Source organism: Mytilus galloprovincialis, chromosome 6 (genome assembly GCF_965363235.1).
Source record: "Mytilus galloprovincialis chromosome 6, xbMytGall1.hap1.1, whole genome shotgun sequence".
Classification (NCBI taxonomy): domain Eukaryota; kingdom Metazoa; phylum Mollusca; class Bivalvia; order Mytilida; family Mytilidae; genus Mytilus; species Mytilus galloprovincialis.
In genome coordinates this window covers 7,013,875-7,041,253 of record NC_134843.1, presented here as the reverse complement: position 1 = coordinate 7,041,253, position 27,379 = coordinate 7,013,875, and the positions used below count along the sequence as shown (strand labels likewise).

Genomic DNA, 27,379 nt, shown 5'->3' with positions numbered 1-27,379 from the left:
TAAAAGTGTTTTTGTTTCCGATAACGTATTTATTCTTTTCCTGACCTGGTACAGGACAAATTAAAAAAATTATGGGTTGAACCTAGTTTTTTTTTGCCTCCCGCTTTCATGGCAATATTAAAAATACTGCTAAAATGACAACACTGCGTGACAGGAATACAGTTCAAATTAACGCAAGAACACTCAACACATAGATATACATATACATACTCGTACATTACTACATGTAAACCGCAAAATAACAAAGAACACCTCCCATGAATTTAAAACAACGTACCAGGACACCACAAACGAAATATAAACTACGCGTCACATAATTAGATCATCGTCACAAATTAATTTTTGTGACGTTTATACGGTCTTTTTTTTTTGCCATGACGTTGTCAGCCCATTTTCTGTATCTTTCGCCTCTCTTTTCTGTTGTCACTTGTAAATTTTCAAAATAAAATTGATTTGTTTTATCTAATTACAAGTACACGTTTGATGTAACTTCGTCATTTACATTTGGTATTATCAATGTTTTTCAGGCAATTCCGGAGTAATAAGGGGAAATCTGACAAGTCCGTTGATACCTAATGGATGGTCATGGGGAGGTTTTGTCAGTGACCACTGTCCGGTTTGGACAGAGCTGTACACAGGGAAAGACTATGACTCAGCAGATCTAAGTGTAATTCCGGATACCAATTTTACTCTTTGATATTGACATTGAAGCATTAAATGATATGACAGCAGATGAACAGGATCATACGAAAAAGAGTTTTAACTTGATTACTATGCCTTGGTGCTATATGGTAGAAAAAGGATGATCATAAATGAATAATAATCTCATAATTAAGTATATATTAAGCATTCTGATATACATGTTTTATCATTATTGATAGTGTTTTTACTGGATGACTGAGCAGTTGAAACAATGTCTGTTCTTGTAACTACTTTCATAAAATAAATCAAGGATATATATTTATATAGTGGTATATTTAGACTTAAAATAAACAATATTCTACCTCGATTAAAATTTTAGTCTAAATGCAATTATGAAAATATTATTTTTATCAAATAAATTATTACAAATCCAATTCAGTCATATGCATTATTTTTAACGCTCGAAGTTTAGTTTAAACATATTTTATTGTTCAAAACAAATGGATTAGACACAAGTTGCTCGAAGTGCCCTTTTTACTTATTCATCATGAAAAACAATACAAGCAAAACACTAAGAATTACATTGAAAGGAAATAAACCTCATCGAAGATAGAAGGTTTATAGTATAAAACACCAGACACATATTTTGTCTACGTAAGACTCATTAGTGATTTTCGAATAAAAAAGTTGCAAGTCCTAATCAAATACGAAGATGAAAAGGATCAAAATCCAAAAATTAAAAAAAAATGTGCATAAATAAGATTAAGGCAAGGACACATAATTATTTATAGTTATCTTTGTCAGAGATGTTGAAACCTTAGTTTGAATACAATTTAATTATGAACTAATGTGCTGGTAAACAATAAGAGAATAAGTATGAAAACAACAAGACACCAACTGTCTGAATCAGCACCAAAACAACCTGATATCAAAAGTACCTGTTTTTTCTAAAGTGTATATGGCAAATATGAAAGAGTAAAATAACAAAGATACCGATTTCCAAGGACCATTTGAGTCAGAAAGTCAGTTTTTTATCAAATGGCAAAATCATGAGCTTGGACTCATCTAATGAATGGAATACTAATGTCATAATACTGACTTAGTACAGGCATTTCCTTATGTAAAACCTGATTTTATCCAGTAGTTATCCATTTTTTTTATGTGCTTGAGCTCTTGATTTTGCATTTGCTTAGGAACTTCCGTTTATAATTTTCATCAAAGGTTGGTATTTTTGTTATTTTACATTTTCCGTATAATTCTGATGTGATTTGTATATACTTGAATATCCCTAGTTTTACGCTTCAGTCGATGTATCATATTGCCATAACTTTTCTTTGATACCTATATAAACTCTATTTCGATTCACTGTGGTATATTCATGTGCGTTACACATTAGTTGGATCCTGGGGTTCAAGAAAAAAAAAATAAATAAGAAAAAAATCCTACTGAAACTGTATTATAATGCATCATAAAAAATAAATATCAAGAGGTAATTGTGCTTAGAAAAAAAAAATGATAAAAAAACCCGCGAAATCTTATAAATGATCTTTGCGTATTTACGTTTTTATGCTTGAACATGACGTTAAACGAATATAAAACTTGAAGCTATATGTTATTCCGTTTAAAGAGAACATTAAAATTGGATACTTTCTCATACACATAAAGTTTGTGATATATGTATTGTTTCATTGTTGATGTTTTTCCCGCATTTATTGAACAAATATGGATATCTGCAAGTCTATATGAGGTTTTTATTGTAATTCTAGGTTACGATACGCAACTGTGGATTTGACGGTAGTCAATTAATGAACTAAATAGCAATAACAAATAATTTAGATTCTGAATTATAGGAATTACACTTTTAAAAACTGGGTCACGCACTTTGGTGATATTTGTGAGTTAACTTTCTTGCTCACATCGGCTGTACCAGAGGGTAACATGTGTCCATATTCTTTATTTATGGAAGCACCTGTTCATTTATCTCTTTCAGAATTATACAGTAATTAACCAAATTCAGCAATTAAATGCACTTAACAACTCACGAACAATACATTTTTGCGCCAATTTTCAGCACGTTTTTTCTGACATAATGCACGGGTGTCATTCGGTTTATCGAGAGAAATGATCGTGAAAGAATATCTAACGGCGGTCAAGTATTGAGAGACGATCGTGAAAGTTCTGGTAACGGATCGTGAAAGACATTTAATCGAGAAGACATATGAATAATTAATTACACAGACACATTTACTACAAAATATAACTGTCTGTCAAAATGGTTCAACATTATGATCAGTATGTCAGAATATCCAGTTTCAAAAGTACATAGATAAAGGCAGATGTGGTGTGAGTGCCAATGAGACAACTCTCCATCCAAATAACAATTTAACATAGTTATTACAAAACGACAATAAGCAGATTGCTTCTCGACATTCCAATGACATAAAAAAATGTAAACAAACACGATTTTTTTCACAAATTCGACTAGATAAACTACTTTTATCAGAATAAAGGCATTGTATTTGAATTAATTAAACGGTTCTCATAGTTATTTTGTATAAATATAATCTGAAATTTGGTAAATAAAGAACTATTTACACAAAATTGATTTTTTGGATCGTGAAAGATCACGTACCGCATTTTTGAAGATCGTGAAAAGGGTCGTGAAAGATCTGATGCTACGAAGACAATCAAATTATTCTTCAATTATATGACAATTGATATTTGTTATTGGTATTGATAAAGGCTAGATAGGTCAACATCATCAATAGGTTTAAGCATTTCAAAGTATTAGTATTTTCAGAAAATGAAAAGAAAAAGAAATAACAACTACGGCAATAAGAAAAGACAATGGGTGACAAAACGCCAAAAAAAAAAAAAAACAATCCAGTGAAGTTGAGCCAATGGAAGAGGTTGAAGATGCAGATAGCGTTACAGAAGATCTCAAAGAGGAGCTAAAATGAACTGCTACGCATAAAGACAATCCATATCATCGCTTTCTCGAGATATAAGCGGGGTAACAGGAATTTTTTATTTGTACAAGTACAAATAGTTATCAAAGGTACCAGGATTATAATTTATTACGCCAGACGCACTTTTCGTCTACATAAGACTCATCAGTGACGCTCATATCAAAATATTTATTAAGCCAAACAAGTAAATAGTTGAAGAGCATGGAGGATCCAAAATTCCAAAAAGTTGTACCAAATACGACTAAGGTAATCCTTAGTTTTTTGAAAAAATCAAAGTTTTGTAAACAAGAAATTTGTATCAAATGACCACATTATTGATATTCATGTCAACACCGAAGTGTTGACTACTGGGCTGGTGATACCCTCGGGGACAAAACGTCCACCAGCATTGGCATCGAACCAGTGGTTTAAATAATTATCAAAGGAACAAGGATTATAATTTAGTACGCCAGACGCGCAAATATATTAAAATTATTATTTGGGCATTTGTGAACATGTTATTTGTAAAATAGATGGATGATTGTAGGATGAAGCTTTTTATTTATCACGAGTTATAGGATACCCACATTTTGTATATTGGATCCTATAAACTACATGTCCGTCAGACAGGATTCACCTGAACCTGAATTTGCCACCTTTCATGGATGAAGATTCATTTTAGTGGTTAAGTCCGTATCGAGGATTCGTTAAGCTTTAGGATAACTGTTTGTTGTTATGATTGTAAAGTGTACATTTTCGACTTGTGTAAGGTTTCAACTAACATTGAACTCAATATCATGCATCATTCGGCAATGTTTGTTTTATGTTGTTTGGCCTTTTGAATATATACCTGTATGCTATAGCGACAAGGTGTTGCGTGTATGGTGTACATGTATGTCTGCATGTTTCATACATGACCATGATGACTTCAATATTGTGTTTGATTTATTGAATGATAGTAAGATGTCTATGTCTGGCTGTCGGTCAGGGTTCATATACTTTTGACCTTATGTTCCGAATTAATTGGCCAAGCATAACTTTTACATGTGTCAGTTTCTAAGGCACTGTAAGGATCGGAACACATATATTTGGTGTACGGAATATTGGTAGAGATCTGTTTGGCATTGTTCATCTGACCTTGACCTTGTTTATGACAATCTTAAGCGCATTTGACACTTCTAGTAAAACCCTTGATAGTATAGACGTTCAACAAATATACTATCATAAGTAAAGCAAACAAGACATTACAGCATTTGCGCTTTGGTACTCTATATTATGTACTATATAGTTAAGTCAATCCTTGTCTGCGTTGTTTATTAAGAACTTAAAAAGTTCTGTTGCACAAAATGTTGGTTATCGTTCAATTCCAAATTACACATGAAATGTGCTGTTTTTGTTATGATTTTTTGTTTGACGGATAACATTTTGGTTTAAACGTTGCATATCCATATTATTGGCGAACTAGAGTCGGTCTGCCTGAAGTGCACTAGACCGATTCACAGAGCTGAATCTTTCTCACTTATTTAGACACGTTATTAGTTGTTGTTTTTTGAACTTTCGAGGTAAAGTATTGAATAGAAAAAAAGATAATAGCTTTAACGTTTATCCTTATCAAAAAAGTTACAGGCTTCAACCACTTGCAGATTTATCAAATGGTAAAAGAAATACTGATTTCTGATTACTAGTATTAAGTCTGGTCACGCATTTTCTTTCACGATGGAAATAATACGTTGCCTGATCTTTCACGATCAAGTTTGAAGGAAATTAAACAAATTCAAGGTTTTCATAAACAAATTAACGCTTTTAATGGAAGAACATACTTTAATTTTACTGTACTATCAGATAAACCAAAGATTAAATTTCAAATATATCATGATATTCTGAAATATGACCATTATAGGTACAAAAAGCGTGTTATTTGTAATTAATTTCATAGACACGCATTGCGCCTTTTGTGTGTTTTCAAAAAGTACTTCATATTTTCTTTATCTTCTTTCACAGTTATGTTGAGGAAGTTAAACCATTTTGACAGACATATTTTTTTGTTCGGATTTGTTCCGCGTTTTGAAAATTAAGCGATTTTTTCAAAGATTCTGAACTAGAATGTACATTAAATGTCTTTCACGATCCGTTACCAGAACTTTCATGATCGTCTCTCAATACTTGACCGCCGTTAGATATTCTTTCACGATCATTTCTCTCGATAAACCGAATGACACCCGTGTAATGGTTCATGGAAACAAATTTCAATTTTGTAAATATAGACAATGCAATTTCACGTAGGAACTCCAATTACGGCTAAAAATATACCACTTTGAAAATGAGATTTCTTAAAAAATATATATCCTAGAATGAAAAGTTCATATGCACTTTATTTTTTTTCAAAGGTCAAAATATTGGGCTTTGTGGCATAATTTCAACATTTATATGCCCCGAACGTCTTAGTGTTTGAACTTATTCTAAAACTCAGTACTAACCCTCCTTTCTCTTTGGGTCTTACACAAACATCGATTTGCAATTGGCCGCTACTCGTATTTGGTGGTTCTCAATATAAAAAAGAAGGTGTGGTATGATTACCAATTAGACAACTGTCCAGTAGAGACCAAAATGACACAGAAATTAACAACTATAGGTCCAAGTACGTCCTTCAACAATTAGCAAAGCCCATACCGCATAGTCAGCTATAAAAGGCCCCGAAATGACAATGTAAAACAATTCAAACGAGAAAACTAACGACCTTATTTATATAAAAAAATTAACGGAAAACAAATATACAACACATAAACAAACGACAACCACTGAATAACAGGCTCCTGACTTGGGACAGGCACATATATACATAATGTGGCGGGGTTGAACATTCTAGCGGGATCCAAACCCTCCCCTAACCTGGGACAGTAGTATAACTGTACAACATAAGAACGAACTATAAAAATCAGTTGAAAAAGACTTCACTCATCAGATGAAGTATGTTCTGTAATACAATGACATACTGTGATACTGATTATAGATAATAAGTCTATTTGGTATAACTTGATTATTTGGATACTAATTTGTGTAAGAACAATATTATCCATAATAGAGACTTATAAAGAACAATAAGTATATACATTATCAAGGCTAGATAATGGTCGTCTGTCAGCATCACTCTGATAACCCCTATTAGTAATTACCTCAAAGTAAACACATTTTTAAAGGATGCAATGTAAAAATCCTTCAACAAAATACTAAAGAGTTAATTGTCTACAAAAAAGAATCATATGTTCCATCACAACTTGAAATAGTTCCATGTCAAATGCATAAGGTAAAATAAATTAAAAAAACTTGAAAATTTACTTTAAAACAATCTTTCAGGTGGTCTACATTTGCGCTTAGCAATAACTTTAATTATTTTTTTTTTAAACCGTGTTAAAAATCAATAAAAGAAACAGGTTTGGTCAACGGGAAGGTTGATGTATTGTACAATTAATCCGTTCTCTTTATGCTTAATATTGATCTAGAAACTAGAATTATCTGTATTAGGTAAATCAAAATAAGTTACGTATTTATTGGCCAATCAAAACACTCATAACAGATAGTTCAATATATATATTAAAAAAAAATTACACATTCTCGTATTAATCATTTGGATTCTCAACATCAAACTTATCATCATGGAGAAAAGATGTAAAATATTTATCTATATATGTAGTATAATATTGCTAGTGAGTATGAGTATAAAGTTTTAGATATATTATTGACATATATTTCAAAGTGATGAAATTTGATTACAATATCATTTTTGTTTCTGAATTAAGAAAATAAAGGTTTTATCAATTTCATTTGCGTTTTTGCCAAGTAACATCAACACTATAAATTTAGGGGTAGGCCTAAGGAACCCACAACATACTTATTTCATTTCAAGGATAGGAATCCATGTTTCATCTGCCAAAGTCTGGTTTAAATTCAATGCTGCATTCTAGTTTAAGGGTATGTGGAATAAGACATTTTTTTGGGGTAAAAAAAGCAATTGTAGGCATATATATCCGTGCTTTTTTGCACATGTTCTCGTTATACATTTTAAAATGGATAGTAGAAACATGTTTTGAAGTAAATCTGAAATGCTATGGTCAAATATGTAGACTTAATGTAAATCGATTGATTAAAATTATCAAATTAGTCGAAAATTCATAAAAAAAATCACCTTTTTTTCAATGCATTGCAGAAATTGTGTTCAGTTTCATACCTGCAAACAAAATTGCTGGAGCAATTATTGGTTATAAACTGTGAAGATCCTAATAGTTTATTTTAATTTGACCGTTTGAAATTTACAAAATCTTCATACCCTATTCCTTGAAGACATGAAAAAATAATTAATCTACACTTGCACAAATATAATACTTAGATAGCACTAACTATTTTTTTTCTAATCGTGTTAAAAATCAATAAAAGAAATAGGTTTGATCAACGAGACAGTTTATGCTAAATGTTGATCTAGAAGCTAGAACTATACATTTTTTAATATACACATCGATTTAAAAAGCTATATCCTTTTATGCCTGCAAGCATAATTTGAATAAATAAATGACGATAAACATTGTTTTCTTAAAAATACGATTAAATGGTACCGTAAACATTTGCTTATTGAAACCTCACACGTTGTAATAGAACCATCCTAGTTTTTGTTGGAACTTTTTAAAATTCACCGAAGATAAAAACCGTGTTAAAACTGATAATTTTTTTAAATATATGTTTTATATTTATTTACTTTTTGTGTTAGTTATCTTTTGTTTTTATCCCTATGTTGTGTATCTAGCTTCGTCTTCCAAATATTAATATCAATTTCAAGTGATTCGTGTCATTTATTACCTCTCTGTGATCCATAGGCTTTCCATTCAAATACATAATAAACAGCACGATGGAGTTGATGAATTTCATGTTATGCGCACAATATATCAAACATATTAAATATAAAGAGTATACATAGAGAGTAAATTATTTTAATATTGCAATAAGTACTTAAATGATGACAGAACCCTTTTTGATTCGTTTTTAGTTGATAGGAGTTGTAACGGTAATCGGTGGGATTGTTCTTATTGCTGGATTTGACCAAATGAATGAGACAATTAGGCCAACATTCAATAGAGCTAAAGACAATATTCGAAACATGATAAAAGGTTAGTGGTTACAATTATTCACGATGTCAAATGTTGGCAAGTAAGATTTTCTACGATTTTTACCATAAACACGGATCGGGACAAAACATGTCAAAAACAAGAGGCTACATTTGGTAGTGAAATCATGTGGTACAACACGATAAGTTCTAGGTAAACTTGTCGTACCATTGCTTAAACAAGGTATAGTTTGATTTCCGTGTAGTGTAATTCAAATATCAATTAGCCTGATGCAAAAATCAAGGCAGATTATATTCAGACTATATAGTTTACTTTCAAATGCTTATTAAATATCACAACTAGCTTTATTTTCCATTATATATGCTAGACCCAGATCGACGTCCGGCCTCTAATCGACGTCCGTACCTCAAATCGACGTCCAAATCTTACGTCACATTCACAAATCGACGTCCAATTTTAATTTTTTACGTTTAAGAAAAAACGACGTTTGACTGGACTTGCACATGTTTTGTAGGGTTCAACATTATGGCAAGTAAATTTTTAAACATTTATAAATACTTTTCATATAATTTTGTTTTCAACCCGAAATAGGTAACATGTACATTAATCTTGATAAAAGTTAGTCAAATCAATCTACATTGTAGTATGTCATTCCTATTCATATCAATAAATAACATGCTTGTAAGTGCAAGTCAATGAAAAAACAACCCAACGACATCAAGAGGGCATTGGCCAGTCTTCAACAATACACAAAATAAAGAAGTACAGCCAATTGTTTTGCGAGTATCATATTTCGAACTCTGTTTACACCTGGAGTGAAACATATACGCAATAAATTGGCATTATGTTTCATGTTGTGCTGTTACACTACTGTTCTAGATTAGTGGAGGGTAAAGTGCTCACACAAATGTTTAATCCTGCCACATTCTTTGTGTGCCTGTTGTCCAATGGTTTCCGGTGGTTTATGTATGTCATATTTTTATTCGGAATTGTTTTGTTATCAAAATGGGACGAAAGATACCAGAGGAACATTAAGAAATTCAAAGATCGAAAATAAACTGGCAACGCCATTGCTAACAAGAAAAAGACTGACGAACAACAGTACACAATACACAACATAAGAATAAGCAACAAGCACCTCACCAGAAACTGGGTGTGATCTCATGTGCTCTGGAAGGGTAAGCTAGGGTATAAGTCCTATACATAAGACCATTAGTTTTCTAATTTGAATTGTTTACATTATTCATGCCTTTTATAGCCGACTTGACGGTCTGGGTTTTCATCATTGTTGAAAGCCGTACGGTTGCCTATAATTATGCTATAATTGCTCATATTCGCTGTATTTGAACTATAATGGATAGTTTTAGTTGTCTTATTTGTAAATATATTACATATCGTTATTTTTATGCAATTTCTAAAAGTAAAAAAATTGACATCACAACCTCTTTACATACTTTAAAAAAAAAAGAAGAATACCGATAGAAGGTTATATATTTAAAAAAAAATATAAATTTCATTTGTCATGCACATGCTATATTTTGTATGTTAAAAGTCTTAAGATTTCATCTGATATCGGTGCAGTTTGTGTCCAAAACGGACGTCGATTAGAGAAGCTAAAGATTGGACGTCGATTAGAGAAGCCTAAAATTGGACGTCGATTAGATAAGCATAAAATTGGACGTCGATTTGGGATGTTGTTTTATTGTGACGTCAGATTTGGACGTCGATTTGAGGAACAGACGTCGATTAGAGACCGGACGTCGATCTGAGTCTTACATATATGTTTATTAGTATATGTGAACTGCCTTTATGAAACGGACCGACAGCACGGTGATTGTTGCATTCAATTCATGAATATATTATTCCTTTTTTTCCTTTTCAAAAAGAAGATTAAAAATATGTGACAATATAATAAAGTTTTACATATTTACGAAATTAATTTTTATTAAGAATACAATGTATTTTTTTTATTCTTTTGATGTTTGATTAAACTATAAAATGTTTTCAAAATTTCACGTACATGCTGTCAGATTTTAAAACAACTACAAATATTTCCATCATTTACTGCACACATATTTTGACTGTAAGATACTTTGTCACGTATTTAATATACATTATTAATGAAAGAGAGAAGATTGTATTACCTTTATCTTAGATTTATTGATATGTATTTAATATTGTGTTTTCATTATGTGTTTTCATTTTAAATATTATAAATGAGAGCTTACTGTTCGTATAGATGTGATTGACGGCTGAGGACCTCTTGTGTCTATGCCATCATTTCCAACGGAAATGAAGATTTTAGCATGTTTTCGTTTCAAATATGGTTTAATAGCATTTCCCTAGTTTGTGTAAGATTGATGATGAGAACGCTTCTCCTATTCACAATTAAAAACTGTCTGCAGTTATCCACAGTTTAGAAATGAGAATTTAAAAGAAAGCTTTTAAAACCAAAACTGTCTACTTTTTGATTTTGTTTTGTATGACGAAAAAGAATAATTTTCATACTGCAACAACGTAAAGCTAATAAGAAAATTCAATAGAAAATCCACATATAGATGGAACAATTATATTAATCTTATTTGTTATTTGTTTATTTTCTTTTTTTCTTCAATTCATTGTATTTCTTTATTTTCCAGCATTATGCAAATTCCAATTCAAAACAGCTAATAATAGTTATCAAAGGTACCAGGATTATAATTAAGTACGCCAGACGCGCGTTTAGTCTACATAAGACTCATCAGTGACGCTCAAATCAAAACATTTATAAAGCCAAACAAGTAAAAAGTTGAAGAGCATTGAGGATCCAAAATTCCAAAAAGTTGTGCCAAATACGGCTAAGGTAATCTATGCCTGGGATAAGAACATCCTTAGTTTTTCGAAAAATATAAAGTTTTGTAAACAGGAAATTTATAAAAATGACTACATTATTGATATTCATGTCAACACCGAAGTGTTGACTACTGGGCTGGTGATACCCTCGGGGACGAAACGTCCACCAGCAGTGGCATCGACCCAGTGGTGTAAATAGTTATCAAAGGTACCAGGATTATAATTTAGTACGCCAGACGCGCGTTTCGTCTACATAAGACTCATCAGTGACGCTCAAATCAAAATATTTATAAAGCCAAACAAGTAAAAAGTTGAAGAGCATTGAGGATCCAAAATTCCAAAAAGTTGTGCCAAATACGGCTAAGGTAATCTATGCCTGGGATAAGAAAATCCTTAGATAATCCTAATAACAGTTTCATTTATATTTCCTTTATGTATGATGCTTAGCGGAGCAATTACTGTAATGGATCATTAACTTAAAAACGATTCTTTATTTGTTTTTAACAAATGAGTTCATTTATTATTATGTTATATTTAGTTATTTCAATCACATAGTACTCTGAAGTTCAAGGGAGACACATACAATTCAAACTTACAAACAGATGGAATTAAAACCAAACAAAAACCTGCATGTTCATCCTGACTTACATCTAGAAATTGACAATGAGGATCGGTTGAAAACAAAACTTTACGACAGACGAGATGATTTCCGCTTCTCTATTGGGTTCTTTCTATTTCTATTTAGCAACATTCTAGCAGAGCCTGCATCCGGAGTTTATTTCTCCTAATTGATGAGATATTCCAGTGCTTGTTTTTCCTATCATGATTTCTTTGATAAAGGGTTGCTGTTCACAAGGAAGCTATTAAATCAAGAGTCCCAAAAGGGGAAGTTGAAATCATCCGTTGGTAAATTTTACAGACGTATTCACAAGTTGGTTCACCATTATGGAATAACCGTTTCACAGATGATATCGGATATATTCCTTAAATTGAAAGTACAACCCCCTTCCCTTTTCACGATTGTGACCTACCAAATAAGACTAATTACCGGGTTTGTAATAACATGAGCAACACGATGAGTGCCACATGTGGATCAGGATCTGCTTACCCTTTTGGAGTATCTGTGATCACCCCAGTTTTTGGTGGGATTCGTGTTGCTTAGTCTTTAGTTCTCTATATTGTGTCTTGTGTAATATTATAAGTCTGTTTCATTTTCGTTGATAGCCATGTCGTTGTCAGTTTATTTTGATCTATGAGGTTGACTGTCCCTCTGATATCTTTCGCCCCTCTTTTAAGTTCATTCCTTTTGTACGTTTAGCTGTGCAAGTTTTAAATTATATATGAATACTGATTGATAAAAATCCTATTTAAAATAAAACATAAAACAAATAAACGACCAAATCTTATCTTATAAACCAACAGTTATATACCTCAAATGAGAGAAAACAAATCTGGGTGTCAAACTTAACCAAGGGAAACACATTAACTATAAGAAGACAATGGAACAACAGAAACACTCATTAACTTAATTCTTTGAGATAATATTAAATTGATAAGTATCTTTTAAAAAGAATAAATCCAACATTTTTGTTTGATTCAAAATTATTGACACAAAAATTAGACGTATCGTCATTATTTGACAAATCTACCACATATTACCAAATACCGATGATTGATTAAAGTTCCGGACAATTACAGCATTCAAGCTTTATATTCATTTCTATGTCTTAAATGGACTTTAGAAATGATAAAACCAAACACTTCTATTTTCTTTTAAATAATTATGAAAAATTTAAAAAAGAAATTATCAAAATAATTATTGGCCACTACCAGGAATTTTTTCAATTTTGTAAATATAAACTATAAAATTTGCTGATAAATTATTGTCTTGCAAGACAATACTGTGTCCGTTTCTGTGTCGTCCTTTTTAAAGAAAACTTAAATTTAATCCTTATTTTGAGATTGTTACGCACCACATTCCTTATTGGAAAAGAACGGTGTCAAATTGCAGAGAAAATGTTTTCCAAAAGTATCAAACAAGTGGAACCTTTTCTTTGACTGATTTTCCTAACATTTAACCTTTTTGTTACAGCTTAAACGAATGTTTTTTTATTTTTTAATTGATGTCAGTATGGGTAAGGTATTGTGCTAATATACGTCATTTTTTTTACTGTTATTTTGATTTTAGCCGACAATCGTACATGTTAACATTACCGTTTGGATATACAAATTGAATCATATTTCAAAACTTTATCACTTTCTATTTTAAAATAATTATTCTTTATTCTCATAAAGCTCTTGAAAATCTTTTATGACACAGCTTCCAATTGCCTTCTCATTTGATACTTAATTTGTTTTCCAATTTTTCAGTTATCAACAGGTACCCAGGTACAGCAATGAGTAACCCACCAAATGTTACAAACTCAGACCCACTGAAAGATATGGATTTTAAAGGATTCGTTAGAGCGTGCGGCGTTTTACTTCTAATATTTGGTGCTGTATTTTGCGCCATTTCAATACTTGGATTTGTAGCGACATATCGGAAGTCGAGACGTTTAACAATGACGGTACTTATAATTAATAGTATATTATCTGATGGCTATTATTAAACTGATAGAATAATAATACCTTATCTACGAATTCAAGAGGCAAAAAGAGTGAGGTGGTAGGAGTGGTTCTGATCATAAAACATCGAAATCTCAGTGTCCAAGAAAATGATTATCCTGAAATGTTAAACATGGCCCCTACCTCAAACCGACCTTCCGTCTCAGATCATGTTAAAGTTTTTGATCAAGGTATTTTAGAAATGGGATATTGTAAAAAAGTACATTATCCTTAGTTGATAATGATTGATTATTGGTTGTTTTACGTCCAGTGGAGTTTATGATCAAGATGAATTCATATTAAATTGATACTTAATACAACTATTCTTTATGATATTAGCAGCCTAAATTGTATATGAAACTAAATTTACATGATTTGCTGAACATGGAAAATAAAAGTGCGAGTGAGACATATGTGTACTGGGGACACAGTTTCTTTGTTTATGATATATTTAGATTTCGAGAAGTATGATTAATAGCGTTCCTGTTTAAAAAGAATCCAGCAGGGCGCACTATATGCACTCAATGAATAAGAATGAATGCGATACAAGAGTCCTTGATCGAAATCCAAGTATGTACAGATGTGTGTGCTGACTTAACCCTTGAATTTGACTAAGATCTTAAGATCCAAGAATGCCAATAGCACAAATACATGTAGGAAATGTTTTTCAGTGTTTCATATTTGTACGATAGCAAAATGTATAAAATCAGCTTTTTTTTTACATTGAATTAGATTTTGTCAGTTACTGACAGCTAGTTCAAAGCCAATAACTAATACAAAAACTATCGTGCATCTAAGACTATAAAATCAATCAGTACACAACCAAAATCTAATGAATTTATTGCAAAAAAACGTTATAGTCGGAGAAAAACGACCTTGTGCAATGTCAAGATACAGATGTCGATACATTGAAGATCCATTAAAGTGTATATGTATATAAATTTAATATTTAGTTTGCTTTTTATTTACCGATTACAAAATACGACCTTTTGTATACAATTGGTATAAATCAATATTAATATCAATTAAAAAAAATTCCAAGTTCTAATTACTGCGTTGAATTGGTAAACTTTTAGAATAAATTTATTTAGATGATCGATAAGTTAACCAGTATCGTTTCTAACTTTCCGGGCACGGTAAACAACATCTCCGTAAAACAAGGATTTGCTATCCCGTATTCATTTGTTCTAAATCGTCAATAGCAATCTTTCAAACGATAAGAAATCTTGAGGTTTCGACGTGATCTGGATATGTTTCTATTTACCATGAAACTTAGTTCATGAACAGTAGAAGTATTGTTTGACTTGTGAGGTGCTATTTCCAATTCCTCGTTAATTTCTCACCATCATTATTTGTTGAATCTTCACCATATTGAGAATCGAAATGTTTTAAATCACTGTAGGGTTCTGTGATTTTTGTTTTGAAGACTTTAAAGAAAAATGATCATCCTGACAAGCAAAAATCCTGATTTTTCGAGCTTTAATTACAAAAATCCCGAACTCTATTCACAGTTGATATCGAAATCTCGGTTTGACATTGTAGGCGTCTCGATTCCCGTATTTATAAAACTGGCTGATCTCGACCTTGGAAAGTTCTCTAAAATTTCTAGAATATAATAATTCGCAAAAGACAGATTGAACGTTATCGATACCAAGATTTACATGCTGTTAGAATCCGAAGTGTGTAGATCCCTTGAACTTGCTATGATGAGTAACCTTATACAATGTGTTGAAAGCCAATAAAAGTGGTATTTCTACTCCATGTTAAAATTCAAAATTCATGTGAAGGATTTGTGCAATTAATAAATGCATACTATCCCTTTAGATATGTATATATATCATCAAGTCAAAATACGTTTTTTTGGTACGTTAAAGCAAGCATACAAAAAAAACAAAAACCGAAAAAAAAAATAGAATAAAGAAACAACAAAGAAATGTATACTACTAGTACTATTATATATTTGTAGTATTTGGTTGCTCTGGGTATTCTAATTCTAATACAGATCACAACAGTTGTGTTATATACTACAGATCGAACCACCGTACGTATCTGTATAAAGTTTTAAATAGCGGTTATTTAGTTTATATTAATCTTACAAAAAACGCCTTGAGAAGGTAAAAAATATGTATTCATAGATACCAAGATTAAAATTGTGTGCATTTGACACGCGTTCTACAAAAGACTTATTAGTGACGCTTTATTCCAAAAACATATAAGACAAATGAAAGAACGAAGTGGAACAACGCTAGGACTCAAAATTTCAAAATGGCAATTGCCAATGGTAGTCTATCTCTATAGAAAGTCCGTAGTATTTAGAAAAAAAAAACTTTTGTAAGAATTTGTTTTATAATCAAGACCACATCATTATTACTAGAATTTTATGTCAACACAAGTGCAGACTTCTTGTCCGGTGATACCCCTGAGGGAAACAAAATCCACCACAAAGTGGCATTGATCAAGGTGTTGTTAAAGACCTTAAAATAAATACGAGAATTGAAATTTTGATCGCCTGATGCGTGAGTTGTCTACAAAATTCATTAGTGACGCCCAAATAAAAGGAGTTGAAAGGCTATGAAATGGATTATTTAATAAAAATCAAAATACACAGCTATAAAATAAACAAAACTATGGAGTCATCTAATTACACAGCTCTCTACAACAAGGATGACGAGATCACATGACAAAGTAATAGATCTTTTAATTATTATCTGACTTTTGTTATTTCGCTCTTTGATATTTGGAAATGAATAAAAACCTCACTCACTGTTGCCTCAATTTGCTCCAACTGTTGTCACGCACATCAATTTCAGTTGAAACAAGTACATATTTCCCCTCTAGATATTAACTGATATATTAGAATACCTTCTTATTTTTCATTGTGAACAGCAACAAAAATCTGATATGCATTACTAGTACAGAAAGTTATTTAAGTTTTTTTTCTCGAAAATATTAATACATATAAGTATTTCGATTATGATTTGTTTTCTTTGATCTATACTTATATGGTCTAAACCTTACCTCGCTTTACTTTCAGGCAAACAAACTTATTTATCTACACTTCTTTAAAAGTCTAGATGAATCCTATGAAGGATTCAAGTACAACGATTCGGTCAGCATGGGATGGAACCTTGTCATGCAGCAGGTACAGTTACGTCAGATTTTTTTCAGTTTCGATGGGATGTAATACATAATTAATTTAATGTTTTTGCAATAATCATAATATAGTAACAGTATCAGAATATCTTAACACTTATTTCTCTTCCAAATACATGAATTAAAACCATATATCAAACTAGAGGCTCCAATAAACCTGTGTCTCTCACCTGGTATTTTTATTTACAATTGATGCATGATATAATGCAACAATTAGACTTTTCCTTTAGTTTCAGAGATATAAGTCTGAAGTTACATTTATCCTCTATGTTCTATTTTTAGCAATGTCTGCCATGTTGGTTGGCAGCCATGTCATCGGACATATTTGTTTTTTAGAATTAGGTACCCTAATGCTTATTGTGGCCAAGTTTTGTTCAATTTGTCTCAATTGTTTCAGCAGAAGACTTCTGTAAAAGATTATACAAAAATTTATGAAAAACTGTTAAATTGAATCCTTATGAGGTCGATTGACCATGTTGGTCATGTTGACTTATTTGTAGATCTTTCTTTGCTAAACATTATTGCTGTTTACAGTTAAATCTATCTATAATAATACTCAAGATAATAACCAAAAACTGAAAAATGTCCTTAAAATTACTAGTTCAGAGGCAGCAACCAAATAACGGCTTGTTTAATTCTTCTGAAAATTTCAGGACAGAGATCTGAACCTAATGAACATTTTTACTTATATGTAAAATTTTCTCTAAATGCTTATGTTTCAGAGATATGAGCCAAAAACTGCATTTTACCCCTTTATTCTATTTTTAGCCATGTCGGCCATCTTGGTTGGCAGGCAGAGTCATCGGACACATTTGTAAACTAGATACCCTAATAATGATGGTGTCTAAGTTTGGTTTAGTTTGTCTCAGTACTTACAGAGGAGAAGATTTTTATAAGATTACAAAAAAAATCAAATATTTGTTAAAAATTTATTATAAAGGACAGTAACTCCTTAAGGGGTCAATTTGCTATTTTGGTCATATTGACTAATTTGTAGATCTTACTTTACTGAACATTATTGCTGTTCACAGTTTATCTCTGTCTATAATAATAGATGATAACATAAAAATTGCAAAATTTCCCGAAATTTTCAGATCTGATTAAAAAATTTACCCATGTAAAATTTGCTCTAAATGCTTTTGTTTCAGAGATATATGCCAACATCTACATTATACCCATGGCGGCCACCTTGGTTGGTTGACTGGGTCATCGGACACTTTTTTTTTAACTAGATACACTAATGATGATTGTGGCCATGTTTGGTTTAAATTTGGCCCAGTAGTTTTAGAAGAAAAGATTTTTGTAAAAGTTAACGAAGACGGACGACGGACGCCAAGTGATGAGAAAAGCTCGCTTTAATCTTTGGGCCTGATGAGGTAGAAAACGACAGATTATAGTCAATGAAATGCATAAAACATATTTGTTAAAAACAAGAGAAAATAAAACCACAACAATTTATCCATTCACAGAACGCGTGTAACTGATATAACCTTACAGCCAAGTTGAAAGCAAAATGTATACTTTAAACCAAAAGTGATAAACAAAACATCACAAAGCCGATGAAGATAATCTGTTTTTGAGACATTTATAAATTTTATGTCATTCTCGAACCCATCATCTATTGCTATGTCACATTATTTCAATTTTTAATGACTTCTGCCATGAGCGCACTGACAATTGGTCATACAAAAACATAAAAAAGGACGAAAACACAAAGCTATCGTCAGTTAACTTTTCACATGTTCAACCTTTTTCCTACAACCAATTTGGTCAGATGTATGGAAGATCTTTTGCTAACAATTTTCGTTTTGTTCAGAACAATTTAAAATAGGACTCAAATGGCATTCTTTGAATATGATTTGCAAGTTTTTCGAAATTATTTTTTTCTAAAACTAAGAGGCAAAATGTTTTGAAAGTTCAAATTTTCTACAAGGTCATTCAATGCCGATTGGTTTATATATGCTAGAATAAGCGCAAGTTGCTCCAAATAAAACATCTTTTCAGAAACTACTTGCATTAGTATTGGGCTGAAAGTTCTACAAAAAAAACCCCGGATTTTAGATCTGACCAAATAGAAAACGTGGCTGTGAGAAGCATAATTTAATTCTGGTTGGGCTTTTTGGAAAATACGGATATAACTAAGCTAACAAAAACACAAAACCATGGGAGAAAACATTATGTTCCAAGCGCAAGATGATTTAATAAATTTATTTTTACTAACACAGACCTTTGACCGTCCCTCTGGTATCATTCGTCCCTCTTTTAAAGTTAATTGGCTGACATAAGTTTCAACAAGTCCAAATTGATTTTGTAGAAATCAAAACTTTCTTGTTCAGATATGTCATAATGAAGGAAGTTTGTTTTGCCACTTAAGTATTCGTATCTGACGAGTATAGTCCAGTCGATTTGTGCAGATTTTTGACAAAATTGCTCAGAATGTGGTAAAAGCATGAAATTTAGCATAGTAGTAGTATATGTCATGGACAACATTTTAAGCTATGGACCAATCTGAAAATCGAAATTGGCGGAAACGGCGGCCATTTTAAAATGGCGGCCGTTTGATCTCAATATATTAATAATAGAAAATCATGAAAATTATATTTGAGAAGATATTGACATGAAATCTGGTTGATAGAATAACAGTGCTGAATCCAATTGTATTGTAGAACAAAAGTTTTGGAAATATTACCCATATTGAATGGCGGCCATCTTGAAAAATCTTTATTTATTAAGCCAAAATAGGTAGTCATTATTCGATATAATAATAAAATGCATTGTGGAAGATATATACAAATATATTTGTTTGAGCTATATAAACAGGACAAACAGCTAGCCTATCCCCCTCCCCCGAGTTATTCTTATGTTTTGTAGCGGGTACAAAAGCATTAAAACGCGGACACGAAGAGGATCATAAAATGAACTATTACTCTTCTGAAAGCAATATTGTGCAACCGCTTGTTCAACATAGAATAACAAGAATTTTATTTTATACATAGAAATAAAGCAAGAAAATATTTGTATACCTGTCGTTTATAATAGTTGGCTGATTACTGGATAATTCGTTTTGTTGATATTGTTCATTTGAAACAACTTTCAAAAACCTTGATTGCAGACATAATTAATTTTATATCATACAAGTAATGTTATAAGAACATCAACTGCTCAAATGTTCTCAATTGACGTTAACAATATCTAACAATAAATGAAATGTACATGTACATGTTTAGTCAAACCACACTCTGTTTATCATATTCTATCACATTGTCCTCCACATTAATATAGAGTAGTACAACATAATACTGCCTGCTTTACACATTTGCGATTCCTAAGTAACCGTGTTAACTTTGGCTTATACGTTAAGCGCTTGCTGCAGGAAGTTATTATATAGTCATACGGTATATTCATCAGAATTAACAAGAACTGTCATCTGAGAACTTTACATATATTGATTTTTTTTGGTAGCCATCTTGAATGATGGCCATTTTGGAAACATGAATTTCCAATATATCATTATTTGCTAGTCTTATTAATTCACTGTTTGCATTCATACTTTTTTTACTAATTTATATTGGATATTCACAAAGAGGTCAGATAAGACCAAAAAGATCAAAATTGTAGATTTCAAGAACACTGGAACTAGATATAAGAAAAACATAATGGGCAATTAGACTGGAAGGAATGTGTGAAACAGCAAGAGAGGACATGTAAGGGTTTGCAATGCCAAGCAGATACAAACAGAACAGTCATAGACATTTGAGCTGGCAATCACTCTTTTGATGCAAGCATACGAAGATGTTGGGTCTTGAAATGGTTTTCCTTTCGCTCAATTCGAAACAGTTAAATGAGGGATATTGAACTGCAGAAGCACTCCAGAATCACAAGGCAAAATGGCTCAAACCATGTCAAACAAATTTTCAGACCTCAAAATATTTCATCAGCAAAAGAGAAAACATACTTCTGATGTTGAAGATAAGTTGCCAATTGAAAGGAAACAATAAGTAACCAGACATTGTAAAGTGAAACTGGATAAAAAAAAAAAGAACAATGACTGCAATGTATTTTGTCTGTGGTGATGTATCTGAAGGTCTCCATGATAGATCGACATTTTCAAATCGACAAAAATAGGGCATGACTGTGCACTTGTACTACAAGACATATTCCATTAGCCAAAGTAAGAGCTGGAGATGTCAAATCACTAGTATCATGCTTGATGATTGATTAAACTGGACAACATAGCAAATAGGCAGAAAAAAATACAACGAAAGAAAGCCGGGAATCTTTTATCCTTGGAGTTGTGCTTTCCTAAATAATGAAATACATTGATGGCACACGGTCTGGAAGAAGTATTGTACCAATCCCCAAGCTTTCAGATCACGCTAACTTGTACAGTAAACGCCTGGAAGATCTTGGAGTTATCATGGAAGGAAGAACTCATACAACGCAGTTAACAAAATTGGAATGTAGCTGCTATAGGATATCTTTAAGCATACAAGCAAGATAAATAGTGCTCTTGATTTTCAACAAATGTAATCGTGAAGCTCTGAAACAGACCTAATAAAAAAAAGGTAAAAATGAAGGCATCACCATAGCCATAGCAGGCAAAATATATATGCTTGATACTAAGAATAACTTTACAGGGACACTCAATGACAGCTGTTCACACGAATCAGTTCAACAGACATAAGTTTCCTTAGTAAGAATGATACAGGATGGTCAAACATCAAGACACAGTCCAGAAATATCGTTAAGTGGCAGACAAGACTTATCATTTCTCAGCTATAATAGTTCAACTGTGCAACTCGTCGTTGAAAGGATACAACTGCAACTTATCATTCCTCAGATAGAGAGTAAGATGTCTCAAAGATCGTGGAGCTGATTCATTTGGAAAGCCTACATTGAATGTCCCTGTAAACCTTTTTATAGTAACAAGCTTAACTCTTCACACTTTTCTAGTTACTTTGACTATGAAGAGGCCTCCATCATCACAACTAAAAGACATGGCCTGTTTCAGAACTTCCCAAATATATTCGTTGAGAATCCGGAGAAAGACGCAACCTTTCATGTGTGCTTGCATATCATCTATGGCAGCTAGTATTCAATTTTTCAGAAGTGTTGTATTATTCATTCCTTCCAAGACAACTCATAGTAACTAAAACCGTTTACTGTACAATTTACTAATATCATCAATTTCAAATATTAAAACAATATATGTTCCATAGTGTGAGCCGTCACTGTTTTCTATCAATTTGGCGAGCCCCATTTCATGGATAACAGATTCTTGGCTTCTTTTTGTGTCTCGAGTTCAGATCTGTCTAATTGCCCTGTCGTGCAGTTTTAGCATACATTTAGCATGATATCTGCTCCTGAAATATTAATCTCCAGCACTGAGTCTTGCTAAAAGAACAATGGTTAGTAGTTCAAGTGACAGTCACATACTCTATTCTCGATCATAATTGTCGAGGCTTCATGATGATAGTCAGAAACATCATCACAATGAAAGAAAAAAAATTCCTGCAATTATATTGTTCTTGTTAATTCATCAAAACTGTTATTTTCAATCCGTGACTCATCTTAGACTTTTTTCGTTTTTCCTGACACAATATATTTTGATCTTAAGATTTGCTTTGACAGGATAAGTACCTTTTGCCTTGTGATTCTCCCAATACATTGCTTCATCAACTTGGAACAGTTGTATGCTTACAGAAAATGACAGATTACCAGCTCAAATGTCTATGTCTGCTCTTTTTGTATTTGATTGACATTGTAAATCCTCATGTGTCCTCTCTTGGCGTTTCGGAATTCTTTCCAGTCTATTTATTATTTGTTCAGCTCCATTGACTTAATACCTACGTTTCATTCCTTTTCAACATACAGTGGTCATAACTTATATTATATATACGCATTTTTTGGTGGTAAAAAAGTAACTAAGCTCTACATGCTAAACTGCAATTAAAAGAATTTACGCATATTTTTTAAATACATTTATTAGTTAACATATGCATGCCTTATTTCAGCACTTGGTGAATATATCCTATATGAATAGCAACAGTCAAATATATAAATGATAAGAAAAACTAGTTGTAAATGCATATAAAACTTGGTATTAATTCCAAAAACAATTTAGGATAGCGAATAATGATATATTTGAAATTTACGTTTTCAAAATGGCCACCATTCAAGATGGCCACCCAATACTTCAATAGTCTTCAGTTGATATCCTTTGTCATAAGATATACGAAAGTTTATCAAAATTGGCAAAGTAATATATTTTTCATATCTTTTTAATAATTTTTATTAATTTTTTGGACATGATTTTCTTGAATTTTCTGAATTGGGTCCATAGCTATAAATGTTAGTTATGACCTCAACTAACACTCTGCAAAATGTTATGCTTTTACCACAATCTGAGCAATTTTTTCACAAATCGACTGGACTAGTACTTTTAAGAAGAGATTAAATTGATTTTTCAAATGTTCACCAAGCAGAAAGAACCAAGACTTGGATTATTGTAATGAGCATTGTTTGATATTTCAGTTTAACTGTTGTGGTATATATGGATACACAGATTTCATGTTGTCTCATTCTTTTCATGAGACATGGGGAGAACCGCGCCACTCTGTTGTGAAGGAGTTAGCGATTAACTTTTCTATAGCCTGTTGTAATAAAATCGAAGTTAATCAAAGTTTTCAGGGACCGTGTAGATCAAAGGACTATATACATAAGAAGGTCAGTATGGTAATAGTATATTCAGGCTTACACAAAAAGGTTCAATATCAGGTTATTATTTAAAAGGTTACTTTGCTCATAAAGAGGGACGAAAGATACCAGAGGGAGAATCAAACTCATAGATAGAAAATAAACTGAAAACGCCATGGTTAAAAATAGAAAGACAAACAAACAAACAATAGTACAGAAGACACAACATAGAAAACTAAAGACTAAGCAACACGAATCCCACCAACAATTTGTGGTGATCTCAGGTGCTCCAGAAGGGTAAGCGGATCCTGCTCCACATTTGGCACCAGTCGTGTTGCTTATGTTATTACAAATCCGGTAAATAGTCTAATTCGGTAGGTCGCATTCGTGAAAAGGGAAAGGATATTGTAGTTACGACATAAGGAACATATCCGATATCATCTGTGAAACGGTTATTCCATAATGGTCAACCACCTTGTGATGGCGTCCGTAAAATGTACGAAGCGATGATTTCAACTTTACCATTTGGAATTCTTAGTTTAATAGCAATACATAAAAGAAGCACAGACATTCAAATTCATCAAACATTTTCTCAAAAATATTTTATAAACAGTAATTTTAACAATTATCAATACATCTGACTCAGAAGCTACAACTAGATAAAGACGTCATTCATTTTTCCTAAGTTCAGAACGTATTTTAACCTATATTTTAAACTTGTAATCAGTTTTTTACTATAAAATGTAGTTATGGCGATGTTACATTTGTAGATAAGAGAGGCCATACAAATAATTTGTTTTTACTATTTATAAATGTTAATATTACTTTCTATTTAAGGAGGACCAAGGGTACAAACATTTCAGGAAAAATTTAAACTTCTTTTTCATTCCAAATTCTGTTATTTCTTTTATAGTTGTTACTTTATCATATGGTATAAAAATCAACCAAAATGCCATTTTTAGCAAAGAAAATGCATTATCTTTTTTAACTTATCGGTGACCTTTATTTTTTATTGTTTTTTTAAAAGCTGTACTTAAACTAAACTATTGTAAAATTTAAGCGATTTCTGTAACTAAAGTATTTTTTTATTTCGATATTACCTGTATTTCTCCTATAAGTTTAAAAAAAAATATCTTTACAAAAATGTATGCTTCTTTCGAAGACAGGTTGTGAGCTATATGAACTGTGACCCGATTTTTTTATTTTGATTTTCTATTAAGTATATGATAAAAAGTAAAATCACAAAAATACTGAACTTAGAGGAAGATCAATTGGGAAAGTCCATAATCACATGGCAAAATCAAATAACAAAACGCATAAAAAACGAATGGACAAGAACTGTCATATTCCTGACTTGGTACAGGCATTTTCAAATGTAGAAAATGGTGGATTAAACCTGGTTCTATAGCGCTAACCCTCTCACTTTTGTAATGACAGTCTCGTCAATTTCCGATATTTTTACATTGATGCGTTAAATAAACAGACACAATAAATATAATAGTTCATTTATAGAAACATATAGTAAAACCTATATTTAAAAAAATAAATAATTTATAACCCCCTTAATAGCAAAAGATTCGTGCTTATTGCAGACAAAATGGTAAAAAAACATATTTTAATATCCATTGGAAGGATCGGTTATGTCGGAGTGGTGTCAATAAAAGGATGATTATATTTAACTTTTGCAAGAAACAATAATATTTTTGATACGAACAGATACTGTCTTTCAAAAGGACACGTGTCTTAACTTGACATCTCTTCTAATTTTATTAGACTAGAATTCAAGGTAGCAGTTTTTATACCCTTGTTTCCTTCAACAATAACTTTAAGCCATGTCAAATTATTTCATAACTAAATTGACTGAATGATGAATTTGGTGCTTAAACACTTGGTTGATGGATTAATAGGTTGCTATTTGCTTAACGACCGATGATAAACGTTTATATATCCCAGACAGCCAATATATAACCTCTTTTGAACACGAGTATTTCTACCAAACGTATTTTCATATAACAGATAGGCACGTTTGTTTAAGTTGCCTCTATCGCAGAAACACTACAGAGTTCTATGTCTTGATCTATTCATATTTACAAAAAAAACCAATTAGGGTATAGTTAAGTAATAAACTCATTGACCTATGGGAAAGACTTAAATACATCAAACGAATGGAAGCAACTGCTATATTCTTGATTTTGTATCGGTTTTTTCTCATGTAGAAATTATTGGATAAAACCAGGTTTAATAGTTAGTGAAATATCACACTTGTATGACATTCGCAAAAAAATATATCTGTTTAAATTACAGGGTTGCATAGAAGCGTTCTGGGACGAGGCAGACAAATACAAATCTTTTGTCGTTACTGTTGTGACAATCAGCTGTCTGATTCAGGTTATTGTCTATATATTAAATTTTTGGTGGTATACCTTTCATTATCACTGAACCAGTATATATTTGTTTAGGGGCCAGCTGAAGGGCGCCTCCGGGAGCGAGAATTTCTCGTTGCATTGAAGACATGTTGGTGACCTTCTGCTTTTGTCTGCTCTATGGTCGGCTTGTTGTCTCTTTGGCACATTCCCCATTTCCATTCTCAATTTTATTTGACGTGGCTTTGTACTTATGCATCCCGTCATTGTGTTGTTTGTATTATTTTTCATTTTCAATTATGTGCTTTGTTCGTGTGACTTTTTATGTATCTTTAATACATATGACGTGTCTCTGTACTTTAAACAACCCGCCATTGTGATATTATTTTATTATAGGTAGCACTCCACAGTTAGAAAATAAAATAAAAAATGAGCCACAAAATGTTTTATCATCTCCAATTTCAACTGTTTGTGTTGTACATGTGCATATGTATGTAATCAGTATATTCCATAGATTTGATTTTCAAAAGTTAAAAGACGGAAAATTAATTCCTTTTATGTGTATCTATGGTAACATTCTGCATTTATTTACCATAAAATATTGCAAAAAGGGGGGTGGACATGTCACATATCCCCCCAAAATTTGGATCAAACTAGAATTTCAATACCTTTGAGTGATACCTTTTAAGAAACGGTTTTCATAAATCTTCCTTATGATCAAATAAAAAATGGGTGTCTTTCGCCTCATTTTTTCGTAAAATCCAATCACAAAGTTCGTGCGATAAAAAGTTGGAAAAAAACATTACAATAATTGCCGGACCAATGTATGGTAGGGACATGCAAATACGGACTGTCATACAGAAAACAGCCTATATTAGATACATTACATAATCTTGATGTTCATATAAACCCAATACAAAGGCTATTTTAATACTCAGCTATCCAAAAATGAATTTTATTGCACACTAGCTCTCATATTTGAAAAATCCACAGGGGCCAAAATGCGACTACACACCTAACTGTGGAG

General features: G+C 31.9%; 1 protein-coding gene across 1 annotated transcript in view; it reads left to right on the top strand.

Annotated features, from left to right (window-relative positions):
• The window catches only part of LOC143078501 (endonuclease/exonuclease/phosphatase family domain-containing protein 1-like), a 75,213-nt gene that overhangs the window by 46,153 nt on the left and 1,681 nt on the right, over positions 1-27,379 (top strand). Inside the window, exons 18-24 of the mRNA XM_076253364.1 lie at positions 528-3,700; positions 8,626-8,746; positions 13,907-14,103; positions 16,107-16,181; positions 17,175-17,282; positions 23,828-24,019; positions 26,294-26,377. Of these exons, the coding sequence (XP_076109479.1) occupies positions 528-697 (170 nt within the window). The 3' untranslated portion in view covers positions 698-3,700; positions 8,626-8,746; positions 13,907-14,103; ... (2 more) ...; positions 23,828-24,019; positions 26,294-26,377. The remainder of the gene's footprint in view (positions 1-527; positions 3,701-8,625; positions 8,747-13,906; positions 14,104-16,106; positions 16,182-17,174; positions 17,283-23,827; positions 24,020-26,293; positions 26,378-27,379) is intronic.